Genomic DNA, 18,785 nt, shown 5'->3' on the forward strand with positions numbered 1-18,785 from the left:
ATAATCCTGATATCTCTACATAAAGTTGTAGAATATGTCTCAAGGTTTCCGTTCATATAAGGAACGCCGAAATCCGAGTTATAACGAAGAAGTTATGACCCGTCGAAGTTTCACGACAGAACCGGCACGATACCGGGAAGCGTGAATAGTGAATTTACGATAGAGCGAGATTTAGCCTTAGTGATCTAAACGAAAGTCGTAGAATATGTTAAACTAAGAACATCGATAAAAAGAACGCCCAAATCTGACTTCGTATGAAGAAGTTATGAGATTTTAAACAGACCAATCATGTCCCGGCTTGTTAAAAATATAACTTTAAAAATAAAGTCAAAATTAGCCGACGGAGTCTAAACGAAAGTTGTAGAGTACGTCTTCACCTACGCGTGGATATAAAGAACGTCAAAAACGGAGTTCGTATGAACGAGTTACAAATTATAATAGCATATTTACGTATTAAAATAAAGTATAAATCATGTATACGTACACATATATATACATATGTATATATCATTAGAAAGGTATCGACGATGCGGTCATTATAAGACTAATGCTGAGTTCTTTCGACATTAGCTTAGTACAAATATCATTAAATCCATTTATAATAGTATTATAGAGGGGTGTTTAGTTGTTTATATAACTAAAAGGTCATTAAGTAATTATGGAGGGTAGTTTTTGAAAATTCAATTAGTATAAATAAGAGCCTTGGGCTCTCATATTTCTTGCACCATTCTCTTGATTCAAGAGTCTTTCTCTCCTTATCCCCCGAGCATTTCGGTCCCTCGTGATTCGACTTCTCTTTCTGTAGCTTAGTATAGTAAGGTGAGCGCTGAAGCGCTGCACGAATCTTTCTTAGAAAGATTCGGCGACGAAGTTCTGCCCCTGCAGAGCCCGACTCCTAGCTAAAACCCCCTTGTAAGTAAGTTATGCTTACCTTATTTTAATATAGCTTATATTTAAAATTAGTATTGTTATTATGAACTTATAATAAATATTTGAGCTATTATTATAACTTATATAAGTGTCGTTATAATATTTTTTTTTAACTACTCGCGGTACGGGGAATCTAGTTTAAAGGGCCGCATAGGGTTGTTGGATTTCAGAAGTGCTATATGCCAAAATGGTCCTGCCCTCCGGTGTTTTATGTCTGGCCCCTGTCTGTACATAGTGGTTGGAAAATATTGTTTAACGCTTATATAATAATAATAATACTAAGACTAATAGTTGGTCACGGTAAATATTAGACTAAAATTTAGCGATAATAATGCTAGGTTTCGTCGAAGGAAAATAGAATCGTTAGAAGCAAGCGCTGCCCGATTTTGGAATCATCACCTTAACAAGTGAGTGCATAGTTACTTTCAACTTACACATAGATATGAAGTATTTTATATAAATTACGTGCTATGTGTGCATATTATCTGAATACTTGCTATCTATGCTAGATGAACGTTGTTATACATGTTTTCAATGATTTAAACTGTATATGTATTTTATATCTACGAAAATGTTGGGGTAAAACATGGGTAGATGCAATAGGTGATGTGTGATAAAATGATGAGAGGCCTCGATGTTGATGTTGTTGATTCTGTCATCTAGCGGAGTATGGATGACGACCACGGACTCTTCTAGACAGTCCGGTGGAACACTAGCAGGCTCGCAACCTGTAGGTGTTTGTGAACGATATGTTCACCGGTGTACTCCATCCCCCACATGGTTGCCTTTAGGACATTTATTGTTGAGGAATCCCCTTAGCAGTAGTGTCCGTCCCAATGATGATCCTTAGGCTAGGTCCCTTATGATAGGTGTTTAGGGACGTAAAGTGAGGATAACGGGAACGGGTAATCGGGTTATTGTTGATCGATGAAATTAATAAACTTATTTATTGTGGGTTGAAAACCCTATGTGCTCACCAGGCTCCCAAGCCTGACCCACTCAGTTTTATGTATTACAGGTAGTGGCGCATGAGCATAGGTGTGATGTTTTGGACGAGGGATTACGGATATAGGCCTGTAGATATGAAATAATGTAGTAAGGCTTATATTGTACTGTTTATGCTTTTGATCTGTACGAACATGACATCCCGAGTCTTTTAATGAAATACATTTCTATGGAAATGCTTTTGATAAATCTTTATCATATTTTTTTTTTGGGACAAATTCCGCAACACTTTCATTTAAAATGTAACTCTGATTTTTAAACAAAGCATAAACAAACCGGTGTTTTCTGGCCGTGATTTTGGGGATGTCACATAAGTGTAGGATAAGTAGACGCCGTTGCAGGAATCGGACGCTGGTGGCGGTGACGGTGGTGTTGGAGTTGGAGTTTGGGCGGCGGTAATGGTGGCGAGAAGCGTCGCTGCTTCTCCCTTCTCTTTTTGTCAAATCGATCCCGCACCAGAGGTGCTTCCCCTTTCTCGATTGATTTCCATCATCGAGCCACCATGGCTGCTTGCGTTCCCATCTTCCTTTCTCGATAGATGAACCACGACCACCGGACCAAAACTCCCGCTACCTTCGTCATTCTAATTCCCCTTTTTCTTTTTATCTGTGGGGAATAAGAAACAAACGAGAATTAATATTTGGATTCTAATATTGAGACTTGAGAGTATAATACTTAATTAGGGCTTTTTCTGAAAATTTCAACATCGAGTGGGGAATAAGAAAACTATTGGCGAGTATTCTCAATAACAGCAGAGAGATGAAGAAGGTGAAATTACAGCAACGATGAAGTAGATGAATGGAAATCAGAAGCCCTTTTTCTTGATTGAGATGATGAAGTCGGGAGATGGAGATGAAATCGTAACCTTCGATCTTTGATTGAGAAGTTGCACAACAGTGTGAGGAGAATGAAAGATGAGTGAAAATGCTTAGGGCAGGGAGGGTAGCGGGCTTTTCTAATTTTTTGGCTTTTCTTTTCCCGCTTGTAACTAAGGAACGCGCGTTCATTAAAATTATAAAGCGACACATATAGAGGGCGCGCATTTAAGGTACAGCGCCCTCCGTGTTTTTAATTTTTTTTTTCTTTTGACACTAATTTAAAGGCACGCAATAATGCGTGACCTAAATCCTTAAATTTTCTGAAGAGATGACACTTTTTTAATGTCACTCTCGTTTGCGTAACATAAATTAATGAGTGTCGTAATTTGCGCGTCGTAAAAGGCTATTTTTCTAGTAGTGTTCTTTTTTATTGATAATGTGTTCCTAGTTGTTAATATAAGTTGTTGATTTTCTTCATTTGCTAAAATATGTTGCGGATCTTGTTGTTATGTGCTGAAATGTTGTTGACATATGTTGATCTTTGAAATTTGATAATGTTGTTGATGAAATCATATGCTTTGCTTTTTTTTCCTGAAATATGATAATGTTTTGCTGATGAAATCATATGCTTTTTGGTTTTGCTTGATGAAATATGAATATTAGCATGTTATGGATTCACTAAATGAAAGTACAATGTTATATATTGAACAGGTGGTGTTAGTGGAGGATATTTCATATCCACAAGCTTAATGAGTTCATTAACATTAGATTTGTTATGGATGGAGATGGTTCTAAAAGATTTCACAAAACAATGAAAGCATGAGCTTTGGGTATAATCAAGAAATGATTAGTGTTATGTTTGATTTGGATTTATGATCTAATCTGGATTTTATATGGTGTTTGTAAATTTTTTATAATTATTCAAGAAGTTGATTCGGTTATTTTATAAAAAACGTTAAATTTAGCAAAAATAACATAGAAGGGTAAAACGGTCATTTTTATAATTCAGCACTGCAATTCAGAGGTTCCAACCAAACAGCATTTGAAAATTCAGATCTTAAAAATTCGGACCCTCTTTGAAATTCAGACCTCTTAAAAATTCAGCTCTTATAAATTCAGATCCTGCCAAACAGCCCCTTAGTGTAAGTCTTTGAGCCAAGGAAAAAAGACTTAGTATAAGTCTCAAGTCAAAGACATCAAATAAACGATGTCACATGTAATCTTTGAACCAATAAAAAATGTTATTTCTTTGGTTTCTCAATAAATATGTCATTAGAAATATTCGGTTTCTCAACAAATATGTTGTCAAAAATAACTAATTGTTTCTTAGATGAGTTACGAATGAATTAACAATTTTGATTCATTTAAATATTAGCATGTCATAATGTTTATCAGATGTCAGATACTCAAGACTTATACTAGATCTTTTTTCTTCGTTTTAAAATACATGTGTACATTAAATACAACAAACACTGATAATACAAAAAATAAAATCATTAACTTACTAGCTAACACGCCCCGCCCCTCTAGGAGAAGTTACAGTTTTGATTCTTTTTAAGTATTTGGTTTCTCAATAAATATGTCATTAGAAATAGTCAGTTGTTTCTTAGATGAGTTATGAATGAATTAACAATTTTGATTAGCTCGGAGATTAACATGTCATATTGTTTATTAGATGTCATGAACTCATGACTTACACTAGGTCTTTTCCATCATTTTAAAACACATGTGTACATTAAATACAACCACTGATAATACAAAAAATAGAATCATTAACTTAGTAACTAAATGCCCGACCCCTCAAGGAGAAATTGTAGTTTCGACTATTGCCTTCGTGTTTTCCTTCTTTTTTCATTTTAAGTTATTACGTTCTAAAATACTTATACATGAACGGACAATGGCTAAAATAAAAAATTTTCTAAAAAATAATAGCAAATGGGGAACAAAATGTTAGGGCTAAATTCAAACTTATACGTAAGTGTTGGGGCTAAATGTAAAGTATGAAAAATACAAAACCGACACGTCATCATGACTTGTTGGTGACTGGCCAAGGACCCAAAAATAAAAACATTTTCTAAAATATAATGGTAAAGAAGGAACAAAAAAGAAGGTGGGGCTAAAACATAACAAGATTGTAAATAAAATGGCTTTTTGGCATAAACCATGTATAATATATGTTGTGTACTTAAATAATTAGTGGAATTCATGGGGCAAGATAGGGGAAGGGAAACGAGGGATTTCATGGTCAGGGAAATAGGTGAATTCGGAAGCGGGGGAGGAAGACTATTTTTGCCCCTGTTTGGTGTCATTGAGTTAAAGTCCCTCGAGAGTCGAGATATCAATGCTACAAAGTTTTCAACATTTCAACAACGTTTTATAATCTATGAAAATTTTAAAATATACATATCTCATTTGTTTAAAGTCGAATTCAGATGGATTCTTTTCCATCATATAATTTAGAGTTTGTATTTGCGTTTAAGCAATAATTTCATTATTTTTTGTTACATGTTTAATAAGTTCCAGTCCCCCAAAGTTGAGATATCAAGTCAGAAAAAAAAATTCAGCCTTTTAATCTAAAACACACAATCAAACTCAAAAACACATTCGTTTTATTCCTCATAACAGATAAACTAACTTTAACATTAAAAAAAAAAAACTAAATTTAACATAAAAAAAAAACTATCAATAGACCTTCAACGATTTGTACCACATGTAACTAAATTTGTACTAGTCCAATGTGTATAAGAACCAGAAAGCCCGGACCCGAAATCGGAACCGGACCGGTTAGCCTCCAGTCCGCGGTCACCCTCGCCCCACTTCTGCCAAACCGGTCCGGTCCAAATGCTCACCACTATTTCTATTAGTGTTCCAGGTTGTAAACTTCAACAGTGTTGAAGAAATCACTTGCTAAGGGCCTAAGGCATATAGTAATCAAAAGTTTCAATGAGAAAAAGAACCCACAATATATAAAGTAAGATTAACTCTACATTTTCATAAATCCAATAAGGATGGACATATTTATGTTGGCATAATCTTTAGCATCCCTAAAAATTAAGTTCATGATACTTGTTAAAGTTCAATTCTGACAAGCCAGGGATTCAAGGTTGGTCTCATGGAGTATATGCTTAAAACAAAGGTAATGAGTTCACAACATTAAGCTATGCATGGGAAGTATATTATTATGAATATATCATCCTTAACGTGACACTTGGGGAGTAGTCGAGCAAGAAGTTTCTAGCTTCGGTAGACATTTTTACTTTGTGTGGAAACTCTCTCACACTGGAGTCTACAGTCAAGCTTATCAAGTCATTAAAAGGTGAAGGATGTTCCAATAACAAATCCGGAAATGAGGAAATACACTGCATAAGAAAAAATATACGTTAAGAATTAATGCTTAAAAAAACATATAGATTGTAAGTCTACTTAAGTGTAAAATATTTTGCACTATGGAGATTTTGAAGCATGTCAATAATCTTGCGAGCATCTTCCTCCTTATGTAGTATGGGTGAAAAATACATAGATAAACAGATGTCCACTTTGTTTAGAGAACGCAATCCATCTTTAGACAATGGTGGGGGACGATAACCCCTGTAGCACAAACATGGAAGTCCTGGTGGACCATTCAAGCACTTGATTCGGCAATTATCTACTGTAAGATTCTCAAGTTGTGTTGCTTTAATATTTTTGAAGATAAGCCTGAGATTAGAAAGTCGAGGGGCATTTATGTCAAATACATCTACACCCTTGATCCGGAATCTTTTTAAAGTGAGGTTCTTTAAGTTCACACATTTAGAGAAAAGATCACCACACAATGCAATGCCACTGAGATGCAATGTTGTTAAAGCGGGAAAATCCCAAGGAGTTTTGGGTGTAACGCAAGCTCGCTTTCCATAGAAAGAAAGATTGAAATATTTAAGAGACTGAGAGCTAAATAGGCAAGGAGGATAAACATGGAGGCCTATGGTCCAATTATTAACAGCTAGTTCTTGCACATTGTGAGAGAAGGCATAACTTGCAATATTTCTCACAAAATCCTCATTGGCTGCTCCTTTGAAATCTAGCTTTACGGAAGACACATGTATTTGATGGTTGAGGCCACACAGAACATGAGTCATGAATTTGGCAAACGAACAGAGGTCAGGAATCTTCACATTTGAGAAGTTGGGAAAGGGCATTGATGTCCAGAGAAGCTTCCATCTCGATGATAGCACACATGTTTGAACTGCAACTTTAATATCAAAACAAGACAGGATCTTATGAATAAGCTCGTTTGGTAACCTGCTGATTCTATCTTCTTCTACCACGAGTCTAACATTAGCGTGATCAGACTTCATTGTCTGCGTTATTTAAGAAATTTCAAAACTGAAACCAACACAAATTCGCCAATAGCTCTGTAGAAGAAGGAGAAACTTCGTCTCTTGATAGAAGAGTGTGAAACACGAATGCTCTGATCTTTTAAGTGTAGAGTTAGCAGGTGGAAATCGATAGATCAATGCGTTGATGATGAAAAATTAGAATTTGAGACTTGAGAGAGACGTACCTCTTGAGTTTCCCTCCAAATCACAACAACAAAACGCAAACACAAACCTGCAAAAATAGTCGTCTCTAAGGCCTTTGTTCCCGAGTTTTTTTTTGTAAATTCATTAAAAGGTAAAGAAAATTTTGACCGAAAGAAAGGAAGGTGAAGAAAAATATTCATTATTCTGTGTTCCTGAGTTCAAAGGAAATGAAAGAAAAGGAGAGGAAAATTCTTAGTTTTTGTGTTCCCGAGTTAGGAGGAAAAAGAAAATAAAACTTAAAATTTTCCTTTCCCTCACTTTCTTCTCAAATCCGCCCAATTTGGGAGGAAAATTTGGAAGAAAAATATGACTTCAAAATCATTCCCCTCCCCTCACTTTCCTTCTATTAATGAAACTCGGGAACACGATTTTCTTTCAACACCCTTCACTTTCCCTCCGTATCCTCCCATTTCTCTCCTTAAGTAGAACTCAGGAACAAGACGTAAGAGTGATAGGAGTAGGCAACGAGTTATTAACTGGAAAAAAATAAATAAATAAATAAATAAATAAATAAAAACAGGAAATGCGGTTATCAAATGTTGTGGTGGTAACGGGAAGCAACGGAAATACCTTTAACGTGCAATAATTATAGAAAGGAGCGGTGTTCGACGTTATTAGTCGTTATTAAGCCCAAGAGTGGTTGCCAATGTTTTAAAACCCGGGTTGACCCGGCCGGTTCAACCGGTTGGACCGTGACCCGGGGTAAAAGGCGGGTCAATTAAGAACGGTTTTTTGTAAAAATACGGACCGGATCGAACCGGCCGGGTTTCCCTTGAACCGCGGTTCAACCGCTTATGTTGAACCGGTTAAAACCGGGTTGACCCGTTTTAATAGGGTTTTGATAGTTGGATACAAGTAGTGAACACCAAAACACCAAGTCATTTGCAGTTTCTTTAATGTTTTTCAATATTTAAACTTTGTGTACATCAAATTATAGGTTTTATATGTTTATGCATTATGCAGGAAAGTAAAAATATATAAAAATAGAAAAAGACCATAAACCGGGTTGACCCGGCGGTTCAACTGGGTGAACCGGTTGACCCGTGAATCGGTCGTCACACCGGGTCAACTAAAAACCCGGGTTTTAAAACATTGGTGGTTGCCCACTCCTAGTAGCCTAAGGAAAAAGTTCAAACCCTTATAAAATTGGATCGGTAGTCCTTTTGGTTATACGTTATTAACTTATTATTATTATTTTTATATGTTTTAATATTTATTTTAATATTTTAATTATTAAAAAATAAGAAAGCCCACAATTTCTCTCAATACTACAACCAAGGTTCTAAAAAGCTCGCCATGGCTCCGCCATGGCGCGCCACGACTCCAAGGCTTGCACCTGCCGCCAAGCTTTGCCAAAACGCCGCCTTAACTCATATATGTGTATAAAAATGAATAATAGTTGAAAATACATATAAAAATATTAATTATATAGAAAATTGTCGCCTTAAGTCATGTCTTACAAACGTCGTGACTCGCCAAGGCTCGGAAAAGCTTGAGGTTTGACATTGCCGCCAAATCACGCCTTACGTTATTTAGAACCTTGACTACAACTCTTAAATTAAAGAGTAAATTACATGAATGGTCCCTAGGGTTTGAGGTAATTTGCGTGTTTGGTCCCTAACTTATGTTTTTAACTCGAAAAGTCCATGTTGTTTGTTTTTGTTACGCCATTGGTCCCTACTGTTTGTTTTTGTTACGCGCTTGGTCCCCATCTTACCTAAAAAAACTATTATTTAAATACAGAAAAACGATAGGTAGGTAAGATAAGGTGAGAGAGATGAGGTTGGTGATGTGTTTAGGTAAGAAAAGGACCAAGCGCATAACAAAAACAAACAGTAGGGACCTTCCAAGTTAAAAAATAAGTTAGGGACCAAATGCGCAAATTACCCTAAACCATAGGGACCATTCATTAAATTTACTCTAAATTAAAAGTAGATTAGTTCTTTCCTTCAAACAAAAAAATACAAACCACTAGTATATCTATCCCCTAGCTCCTCACCACCATCCCTCCTTCCGGCCACCAACACCACAGTCGCCCACCATCATTATTCTTATAGTCGATCCCATTCGAAAAACCCTATTCTGATCATCTTCTTGACAAAATCGAAACCCTATCACCATCAGAAAACCACCATAAATAAATCACTAGCATCGAAATGAAATCAACTACCCAACACCACCTGCTACTCCCTTGTTTTAATCAGCTGATCACCAACCACCATGAGTAAAGGGGAGACGAGAAATAGACTATTCAGGGGGGGGGGGGGGGTGATAGAGATATAATGTATATGTATGTGTAACTCCTCCCCATCCCTGAATTTGAAGGTTCCTCTGTCTGGAAAATATTATCATATTCAAAAAAACCTGTAACCACACAAACAAATCGATTTCAGATTTGTTTTTTTTGGGTTTTTTAGTTCCAGAAACAAAAACCACACACGAAATTTGGGATTATTCCGGAGTTCGTCCCCATAAATGTGGGTTTGTTCTTAAGTTCTAGAAACAACTTTGAAGCTCCTATATTCGTCTTTAGAAATATGTTTATGTGTGTTGAAGAACAAAATCAACATTTGGTGTTTGATCTGATGGCTTTTGATGAATCCAACTCTTCCATAGTCATTGATTCATTTCACGAAGGGGGCAAAATGGCAACAGCTCAATTTTTTTATTATATATTTTTATTTAAAAACAAAAATTTATAATAAGAATAAGAGTCTTTTTTTTCTGGTTTGTTCTAGACTTTTAAGGATATTTAATTCCTCAAGAGCGGTCTTCAAGACCGGTCCTGATGACTGTTTTTGGAGGTTTGTTCTATGAAATCTACATGATACAAAAGCTAACCCATTTTAATTTGTTAATTCTGTAAGTGGTTAAAGTTATATTATGTATGTGTTTAACATTATATGTAACCTCAATTAGCCTTATACCATAAAACAAATCCAAATGATTTGGTACCAACCATGTTTTAAAATCACATTAGATCACTTTTATAGCATGATACTATAATATTCATGATTTTCAAAAAAGTTAGAAATATGATTCGAATCTTTATATAATGAACTTAGAACACAATATGGAAGGGTTATTATGGAATCTACTAATTAGTCAAATTATCAAATGTGTCATACATCTTGATGATAAAAAGTCTTAAATCCTTATTCGGTTAAACCATAGTAAAAAATAAAAACGAAAACCAAACCTTATTCAGTTCGGGTGGTTTATTCTGTTTCGGTTTTTTTCAACACCCAATCATAGCATAGTCACAATGGATGATAAAATTCTTCCACTAAATACCAAAAATCATATATATTAAAGTTTCTTATTCAATTTACGAAACCAACATAATCATAATCATAATAAATAAATAAATAAAATAGTTTAAAAGTCACGAAATAGCATAATAGCATCATCAAGGATCATGAGAGAAGAATCTAGAACCGCCCATTTCTCTCTAAGCTTCACGCGTTTTGCCATCTCCTCTTCTCCCGCAGCCTTTCCTTTCCCATTAACCTACAACAATTAACACCACAATCTAAGTAACCCTGTCCATCATATTAAACAAAAAATATAAAATAAACTGTATGATAGTTACATCTGATTGATGAAGCTCATATTCAAGACGAAGCTTTAAGTTAAGTGCAGCATGATACATGTCATCCACAACTTGTTCCCAAACAGAAACCTTATTCAGTTTCCAATACATACTTTCCATCTTCGTACCTTCATTTCCAAGCCTCTGTACCATACATACATCATCATCATCATCATGATGGTAAACATTAATTCTCAACAACCCTAAAACAGAAACAAAAAGTACCTCCATATGCAACAAATCATCTTTCCACAGCTGAAAAAGAATCTTCAACGCATCTTTCTTATCAACAAATGTAGTGATCGATATCTACATCAAAAACCCAAAATTATATAAAAATACAAACCCAAGTTATACTTTATTCTTTTTACCAATATGTACTAGTAATCAAATAAGAATAATAATTTAAAAAAAAAAAAAAAAGATTTGACTACCTGATCAGTTTCACATAGCCTTTCGCTTTGTAATAATAATCTAAATATCCTGTAAGCCTCCCTGCCATATTTTTTCATCACAATCGATTCAACCTCCTGAACTTGAGCCTCATCAATGATTTTCTTCAAATCTATGCAACAATAAATAGCAATTTATTTAATTATGGGTTTTAATGGATTATGAATAAATAGTTCATAAAATAATAAGCTTACCAATGCTATATGTTTCATCTATCCCAATTATGGGAAGTTCACAACCAAATTGGACAAGGGAATCTCTAACACGCTCTAAAGTCAAACTTCTTCCTTTTTCACTTTTCATTGCTTCCTCATATATTGTATCCATGGAAAGTGGAACTGTGATACCCAAAATTGTTTAAAAATCTTCTTAGATATCCAAATATAACAAGACTAAAAAAAAAAAGATGGAAGATTTCAGATAAAAAAAAAAAAGCAACATACTTTACTCTTTTTACCAATATAGACAACACACTTTATTTTTGACATACAATTCTCTGCAATTTGCCCAAAAAAGATGCAGTCATACCTGTTTTTTCCATTTTGACTATAGTTTCATTTCTTCTACTTGCATCAAAAATTGCACTTAGAACAATGCCAGCTTCATTATCCATACGTGTTGTAACATGGGCAACACAACACTATAAACCACATAATATATAATTATGTTATTATCTAATTAACTTAAGCTAAATATGTTTTTTTGTGTATGTAAGATAAATAAATAAATAAAAACCTTGTGGCGAAGGCGTCGTACAAATTCCTCAAAATTAACGCGCCAAAGGATTTCTTTATTTTCATTTGTAGCCCCTGTTTCAGGTTGCTTACGCTGTGAAAAACAAAGTATAGCCATATGAGATCTGTCACCACATATGCAGCTTTTCCCCATATATAAAAACAAAATGCACCTTTTCCCCAACAGCTTCTGTAATAGGTTTTTTTTTGCTATTGTCATCAGGGGCACCATTGGTATCTGTATCTGCTTCAACTAAAAATCTTATTGATTCCATAAGAGATGCTTCTGCTAATGCACGTGCTTCCAAGGTCTGTGATGCATCAGCCATCTGAGATAAGATTGTAAATTCAGTATCAGTTTCTTGAAATCTAAATTTAAGTTTAAGCATAGTATCAGTCTATCAGAATCACAATTATATAGCTCTTTTTCTTTTTCACTATTTGTTACCTTAGACTTTGGAGTTTTTTTCTTTGCACCATCTTCTTTTTCTGTTTTAAGAAATGGTGAATGAGCAGGGCATCTTTCAATATAGCGTGCCTCAGCAAGTTTACTGAAGTTTTCATGTAACACATCAGCAGCAGTTGTATTTTCATTACTTGTCAAGGCCTTATGCATACCCTTATGCCTATCCATGATCTGATTCATTGATAATCTACCATGTTGAAGTAATCCTTCAAAAATCTCCATGCACTAAACAAACAGGTAACACAGTCAGAAAAAAGTTCTAGAGAAATTATTCAAAGAAGGAAACAATCTAACTTACCTCTTGTCCTAATTCCTTTGACACGATATCTAAGAACTTAGGGAACCTCATATGGTGGATGATGTTGTCATGTAAGGCCATATATTGAGTCACCATCTTTGGTGGTTCCCCAAATCCACCTGCACAGACATATTTGTCATTAGTTTTCAGAACAGATGGAACATGACAAAGAATCTAAATCCACTTTGTATATTAAGCAAGTTGTATGGAAGCCATTGCATATAGTATCTCACCAGATCCATCAGCCAAATATTGAAACACCAGAAAACATTCTTAAGTTAAAACAATTTGAACGCTCAATTAACCATAACGATAGCAAATGTAGTGTGAAATTGAAGTTGGTGTATAATATAACAATGAGAAAACAAAAAAAAATGATTAGAAAGAGTACCTTGTTGTTCGATACTGAAGGCCTGAACGCAATTATGCTGAATCAACACAAGTAAAGCGTTGGTAGCATTCTGTTTATTGAGTTCGGTGAATCGTAGCACTTGCTGTAGAGATAGCGTTCCTTTACGTAGAAGACATTCGCATACTTTCTGCAATTGTATGTGATTGTAACCTACTTGGAGATATTTTAATTGGAAAATGATTGAAAAGTAGATGATTTAGGTTAATAGGAAAACTTACAGAAACGATATCGCCGAAGTAAATGTTGATGAGATGTACCGCTAGTTTGATCCCGTGTGGCGACACCATGGTCGCGTCGGCGTTTCTGTAAAGCGGAGCAAGGGGGAGGAGCGGGAAGATGATAGCAATAAAGGGAGATATACTGAGGTATCAATATATAAATGACAAAATTGCAAAAATGGTCCGGTATGCATTTTTTTTTTTTTTTTTTTTATTTTAGTCTAAACCTTGTCCTTTTTTGCTTCGTGTTAGTTTTTGTTGTGTTTTTTTACCTCTAAACAGTGAAATAACTGTAATATCTTATGTATTTATTTTTCATTTTTCTTTCATTTTTTCTTAAATCTAATACTAATTTATTTGTTTTAATAATTAAAAAAATAAGAAGGGACTCTCTCCAAGACCATGGCTTCCACCAAATCAATCACCTTCATACAAACACTCATTATCGATTTTTACAACCGATTCCTAGCCAGATTTTTTGCAATCGATCTCTGCAATCCATTTATCATTGTTACTACAATCGATTCCAAGCTGACTTTTGCAAGCCGATTTACAAAAAAAATGCATACCACAGGTACAGGTCATGATCTCTACTCTTCAATGTTCAAACAAACTTGCTTGATTCAATACACATACTTGGTTGGGGTTCAATACACACATTGGAAAATTGAAAAACACACAGTGAAGAACACGAAAAGGGTGTGTAAACCTATTTGAAATCAATATCCTCAAACTGGATTCTTTTTTTGTTTTTTCATATTTCGAGTGTGATAAACCCTTTAAATCGAAGTCATTTTCTCAACCCACGATGTTCTGCATCATTATTTGTATAAATCAATGTTTGACATTTGGGTCTCCAATTTACAGAGTCTGTATATTTGGTCTCCGATTTGGAGCTTTCATCCTTGATTTCGTTCCAGGTGGTGATGAAGTTTGATTAGTTGATTATGAGGAATTGATTTTTAGAGATGGAGACGACGATTTTGACATGGCTCATCCATCTACAAGAGCTACCCAAGGAATATGAAGTCATCGGCCGAGATATTTCATTGCAATCATTGACGAAGGTCACCGAACACAAATTAAATACATATTGATGCTTGATTCTGCAGTGATTTGCTATTTGATCTACACAACCAATTCAACCCAGATGTACAAAAATGACGAGAAAAATGAAAGAAACAATTGGATAAATGCTTAATCTTCACAACAGATTCCACCTCTATCAACCTTTTTTTACTATGTTGTTTTTATTATTTCCTAATTAATGTTTGACCTCCTTTGTTGCTCCATAGAAAGCTTGAAATCTAGTTAGGAGATGAAGTCTTGAGGAAACGAAACGTGTTTAGGAGAGAGATGTGGGCCCAAGGTAATTAATTATTTTTTTTCCTTTAAATTAAAATGAAAAAACATAAAAAGTATATCATAAAGGGTATTTTAGTCTTTTCAGTTTTTCGAGGGACCAAAATCACAAGCAAACATGGTCAAAAGCACCACGAAGTCAAAAAAGTCGGGATTTGGACTAAAACCTAAAAAAATACATACCACAAGGACCATTTTTGCAATTTTGTCTATATAAATTTAGGTTTCATAGTTTGAAATATTTTGCTACTTGCTAGTTACGTCTACATTTTGGGATCAAGATGTTATAGGTTCGAATCCCGTTTTCCACAAAAGTTATGGATTTGTTGTAGTTCAAGGATGCAAATTACATGAATGTCTCTTTGATTTGGGGTAATTGTACGTTAAGGTGGTGTTTTTTTTTTTTTTTTTTGAAAAAAACTTCTTCAAACCTCTTACTGTTGCACGGCGCAGCACTTTTCATCTCGCAACTGTTTGTTTTTCAGAAATCTTCGGATTAAAAAACTTTTGTGCGTGTTCTTCTTGTCGCAGCACTTGTTTTGTCTCTTCCAACCTTTTCTTCTTCTTTTTTTCTAGTTAAAGTATTAATTATATATTGTTCAAATTTTATTTCACATTTTTTTCGTTTATTCTTGTTGAATTTTTTTTCTTTTTTTTTATGTTGAATAATAATAACTTGTTGATAAAATATCATTATTTTATGATAAAATATTTTTATTTTTTTATTAAATTTTCGGTATTAAAAAACTGTTTTCGGATTATAAAATCAATTTATTTTAATTTTTTAATATCTGCAGCAGCATGCAAATGTTAAAAAAACAAGCACGCTTCTTATTACAATCTGCAACCGTTTGGTCCACCTCTTCTACTGCAAAGGTGGTCCACAGACTTTATGGATTTTTGATTCAAAAAAACAAACAACACCTAAGTTTCAAACAAGTTTTTTTTTTTTTTTTTTTTTTTTTTTTATAAATTTAGATAGTCTTTAATTTTTGGTTGTTCGGTTGTGTTGCCCATTGGTTCTTACCAATCTTAAAATGACTATTTTGTCTTTCTTCTTATTAATATTTTTTTAAACATTAAGGAAATGAAAGTTAGGAACAGTAAAGTTCCAAACTTTTGACAGAAATGGTATCAGGGTGATGTTGCAATTCTATCTATTTTCTTTTACCTTCCAATTTTGCCACAATACTTAGTGGCTTTGGCAGATTTCGTCCCTCTCTGTTTTTGGTCTTTTTTTTTTTAAATTAAAAGTGGGAGGACTTAGGAATACTAAAGTTTTGTCCTTCAAACTTTGGCCATAATTGTTTGTGATGTTAATACTTTTGGTCCCTTGTTCTTTTATGTTACACCATTTGGCTACAATACTTTCTAGGATTTGTCAATTTTGGTCCATTATTTAATATTAATTACAGTAAGCCATAATATTTTCTACAACTTGACAGTTTTGGTCCCTTCTCTAATATTAATCTTCGTTTTTCAACATCTAACCACCATAGTTTATATATTTTGTCAGCTTTGGTCCCTTATGTATATTCTAAAAAATTGTCCCATAAATAAACATGAACTATGAAATCTGAAACAAACAAGAAAACAATAAAAAAATTTCCGACCCGTAGCAACGCAAGGGCACGCCCTCTAGTTCTTTATTAAAGAAAATTGATAATTAAATGTGTGGGTCCCAAATCTCATCCCACCACCTCTCACCTAACCCACCCATCACCCTCTTCTTTCTATTCCTCTCTGGTGAACCACTACCATACATTCGTCTTCTCTGTCACGATTATCGTCTTGTCCTCCATCTTATTAGAAATTCATCAATCTTCATTTTACTAACAAATCATTGACAAGTAGAAATCAATAAAAATAAAAAAAAACTTTTGTCATAATAAAAACTCAAATGCAATATAATAAAAAAAACAAACAGATCATAGTCTCGTATAGAGCTACCTGGAAAGTAGTAGCAAGAATCTTGATTGAGAATCTATTTTCCGGTCATACTTTTGATGAAAAACTTTAATCCCATAGAATCCTAAAAATAAAAAATTGTTAAACTAGTTAAAATCCCGAACCAAAAAACTTAAATCCCTAAATTCATTTATGCTCTGTGATTTTGGTTTTTCAAATAGGTAGACAAATCCACTAAAAATACAAGAGAACTGAGAAGGGGAATAACGGGAGAAGGTCCCTCCATCGAATATGCAAACACAAGGATATACATATATAAACAAAATGAAGACTCATACCAATACGAATACTTGAAGGTATACCTAGAAAACCCCAATGAAACCGATAGCGATTTGGCAAGATGTTTTCGTGATAAACAAGTCGGTGTTCTTCTAATTCGAGTTTTCCTAAAAACTTAATTCAGAGGAAGCCAAAATCAAACTCAAAATCAAATTGTAATAAACCAGAAAAATGTGACAAATGTGTCAGAGTAAGTCTAAGATGTTGGAGATGGCATGGGTTGTGTTTCTGGCGGAGTAAATCTAAGATGCTAGCGACGTCTACAGTGTTCCAAATTCAGGGGTTGGGGTTAGTTGACCGGAGTTGAGAGGGGGGGAGAGAATGTTATTGGTTTTTGATTTCTGTTCGTCAGAAATATCCATAGCAACAACGACGACGGGATTTCTTGCACCTGTGTTGAGTAGAGAAGAAACACGATACATCAGATAGGGGGTGTTTGGGAGTGTTTTTGAACTCTAAAAGTGCTTTTAGACAAAAGTGTTTATTCACTTATGGTGTTGGTAAAAGGAACTTAAAGTGTTAGGATTACCTTTTATGGTGAAAAAGTCAATAAGTTAATAAGTTAAAAAGTGTTTGGCTTAAAATCTCATTTTTAAGTTATTTTGGTTAAAAAATCAAAACCAGTTTCAAAAAGCCAAGTGTTACATGCTTTTTAAAACTAATAGAAAAGCTATTATGAAAAGTGTTTTTGAGTTTGTCAAACACTTTTTTGACTTATTGATTTTTCAAAAAGTCAACACGTCAATAACCTGTTTTGAAAAACAATCCCAAACACCCCCTTAAAGATAAGTCAGGGTTGTGATGGGGGGGGGGGAGCCGGTTAGGGGTAGAGGGGTTTTCCTTTCCTTTTTTTTCTTTTTGTATATTCTAAATAAAAATAAATGATAAGTAAATAAAAAAAATGAATACGGTTAAAAATAATCATTTTAGTTCAATCATGAACTAAAGACGCAACAAAATCAAACTATATGGATTGTCCGAGTTAAAAATAAAAGTTAGACCCAAAACTAGAGGATCATTCGTGTAATTTACCCTATATTTTATTTTAATTAGTGATTAGTAATTTAGTTTACTTCCACTCTTAAGGCATTCATCGACATAAATAGTTCTAAATTATTTATCAACATGCCAAGCCACATTAACAATATATTTTTTTTATGATATTAGGTTAATAGGAAATCTTACAGAAACGATATTGCCAAAGTAAGTGGTGATGAGATGTACCGCTAGTTTGATCCCGTGTGGCAACACCATGGTCGGCATTTCTGTAAAATGGAGCAAGGGGGAGGAGTGGGAAGATGATAGCAATAAAGGGAAATATAATGAGATAGAAAATGTACAATACAATACTAATATATAAATTTAGGTTAAATGGCTTGTAGTGTTTTGCCACTTACTGGTTAGTGGTTACGTCTACTGTAACAACCATAAAATTCGAGCAAATTTAAAACTTTTTAAATCATTTGAAACCATTCAATTAGTACAATTTGTTTTCAAAATAGTTTATACATCAGAGTTCCCAAAAATCAGAATCGTCAATCGAGGAAGTGTACGGTCATGCCTTCGCCTACCCGTGGCCATCCACTGAACCTGAAACAATAAACTGAAACTGTAAGCTCGAAAGCTTAGTGAGTTACCCCCAAAATACCAACCTCATATAACCATAAACATATCATATCAACAATACATAA

The 18,785-nt window shown here is 34.3% G+C and overlaps 2 protein-coding genes and 1 long non-coding RNA gene across 3 annotated transcripts; 1 reads left to right on the forward strand and 2 right to left on the reverse strand.

Annotated features, from left to right (window-relative positions):
• Positions 1–6,172: 6,172 nt before the first annotated feature.
• On the reverse strand, positions 6,173–7,087 carry LOC145095064 (F-box/FBD/LRR-repeat protein At3g51530-like). The gene has a single exon (XM_079033006.1). The coding sequence runs from the start codon at positions 7,085–7,087 to the stop codon at positions 6,173–6,175; it is 915 nt and encodes a 304-aa protein (XP_078889132.1).
• A 3,493-nt stretch (positions 7,088–10,580) lies between these two features.
• On the reverse strand, positions 10,581–13,639 carry LOC145091608 (uncharacterized). The gene is made up of 12 exons (XM_079029360.1): positions 13,486–13,639; positions 13,247–13,394; positions 12,856–12,974; positions 12,540–12,782; positions 12,265–12,420; positions 12,093–12,185; positions 11,886–11,997; positions 11,552–11,695; positions 11,339–11,469; positions 11,130–11,213; positions 10,905–11,048; positions 10,581–10,822 (listed from the first exon to the last, which is right to left on the reverse strand). The coding sequence occupies exons 1-12, from the start codon at positions 13,552–13,554 to the stop codon at positions 10,691–10,693; spliced, it is 1,575 nt and encodes a 524-aa protein (XP_078885486.1). The 5' UTR covers positions 13,555–13,639; the 3' UTR covers positions 10,581–10,690.
• Positions 13,640–13,881: 242 nt separating this feature from the next.
• LOC145094285 (uncharacterized) lies at positions 13,882–14,708 on the forward strand. The gene is made up of 2 exons (XR_013703259.1): positions 13,882–14,059; positions 14,406–14,708. It is a non-coding gene; the product is annotated as an uncharacterized LOC145094285 (long non-coding RNA).
• The last annotated feature ends 4,077 nt before the right edge of the window (positions 14,709–18,785 follow it).

The sequence above is a fragment of the Lactuca serriola genome, chromosome 3 (assembly GCF_051521515.1).
Source record: "Lactuca serriola cultivar US96UC23 chromosome 3, Lser_US96UC23_V15, whole genome shotgun sequence".
Lineage (NCBI taxonomy): Eukaryota > Viridiplantae > Streptophyta > Magnoliopsida > Asterales > Asteraceae > Lactuca > Lactuca serriola.

What these genes read in the sequence shown, in the direction of transcription:
- LOC145091608 (XM_079029360.1), bottom strand. Translation starts at nt 13,554, where the DNA reads ATGGTGTCGCCACACGGGATCAAACTAGCGGTACATCTCATCAACATT. An exon ending in ACTTCGGCGATATCGTTTCT is followed by an intron (nt 13,395 to 13,485) that starts GTAAGTTTTCCT and finishes ATACAATTGCAG; the next exon opens with AAAGTATGCGAATGTCTTCT. An exon ending in CAAAGGAATTAGGACAAGAG is followed by an intron (nt 12,783 to 12,855) that starts GTAAGTTAGATT and finishes CTGTTTGTTTAG; the next exon opens with TGCATGGAGATTTTTGAAGG.
- LOC145095064 (XM_079033006.1), bottom strand. Translation starts at nt 7,087, where the DNA reads ATGAAGTCTGATCACGCTAATGTTAGACTCGTGGTAGAAGAAGATAGA.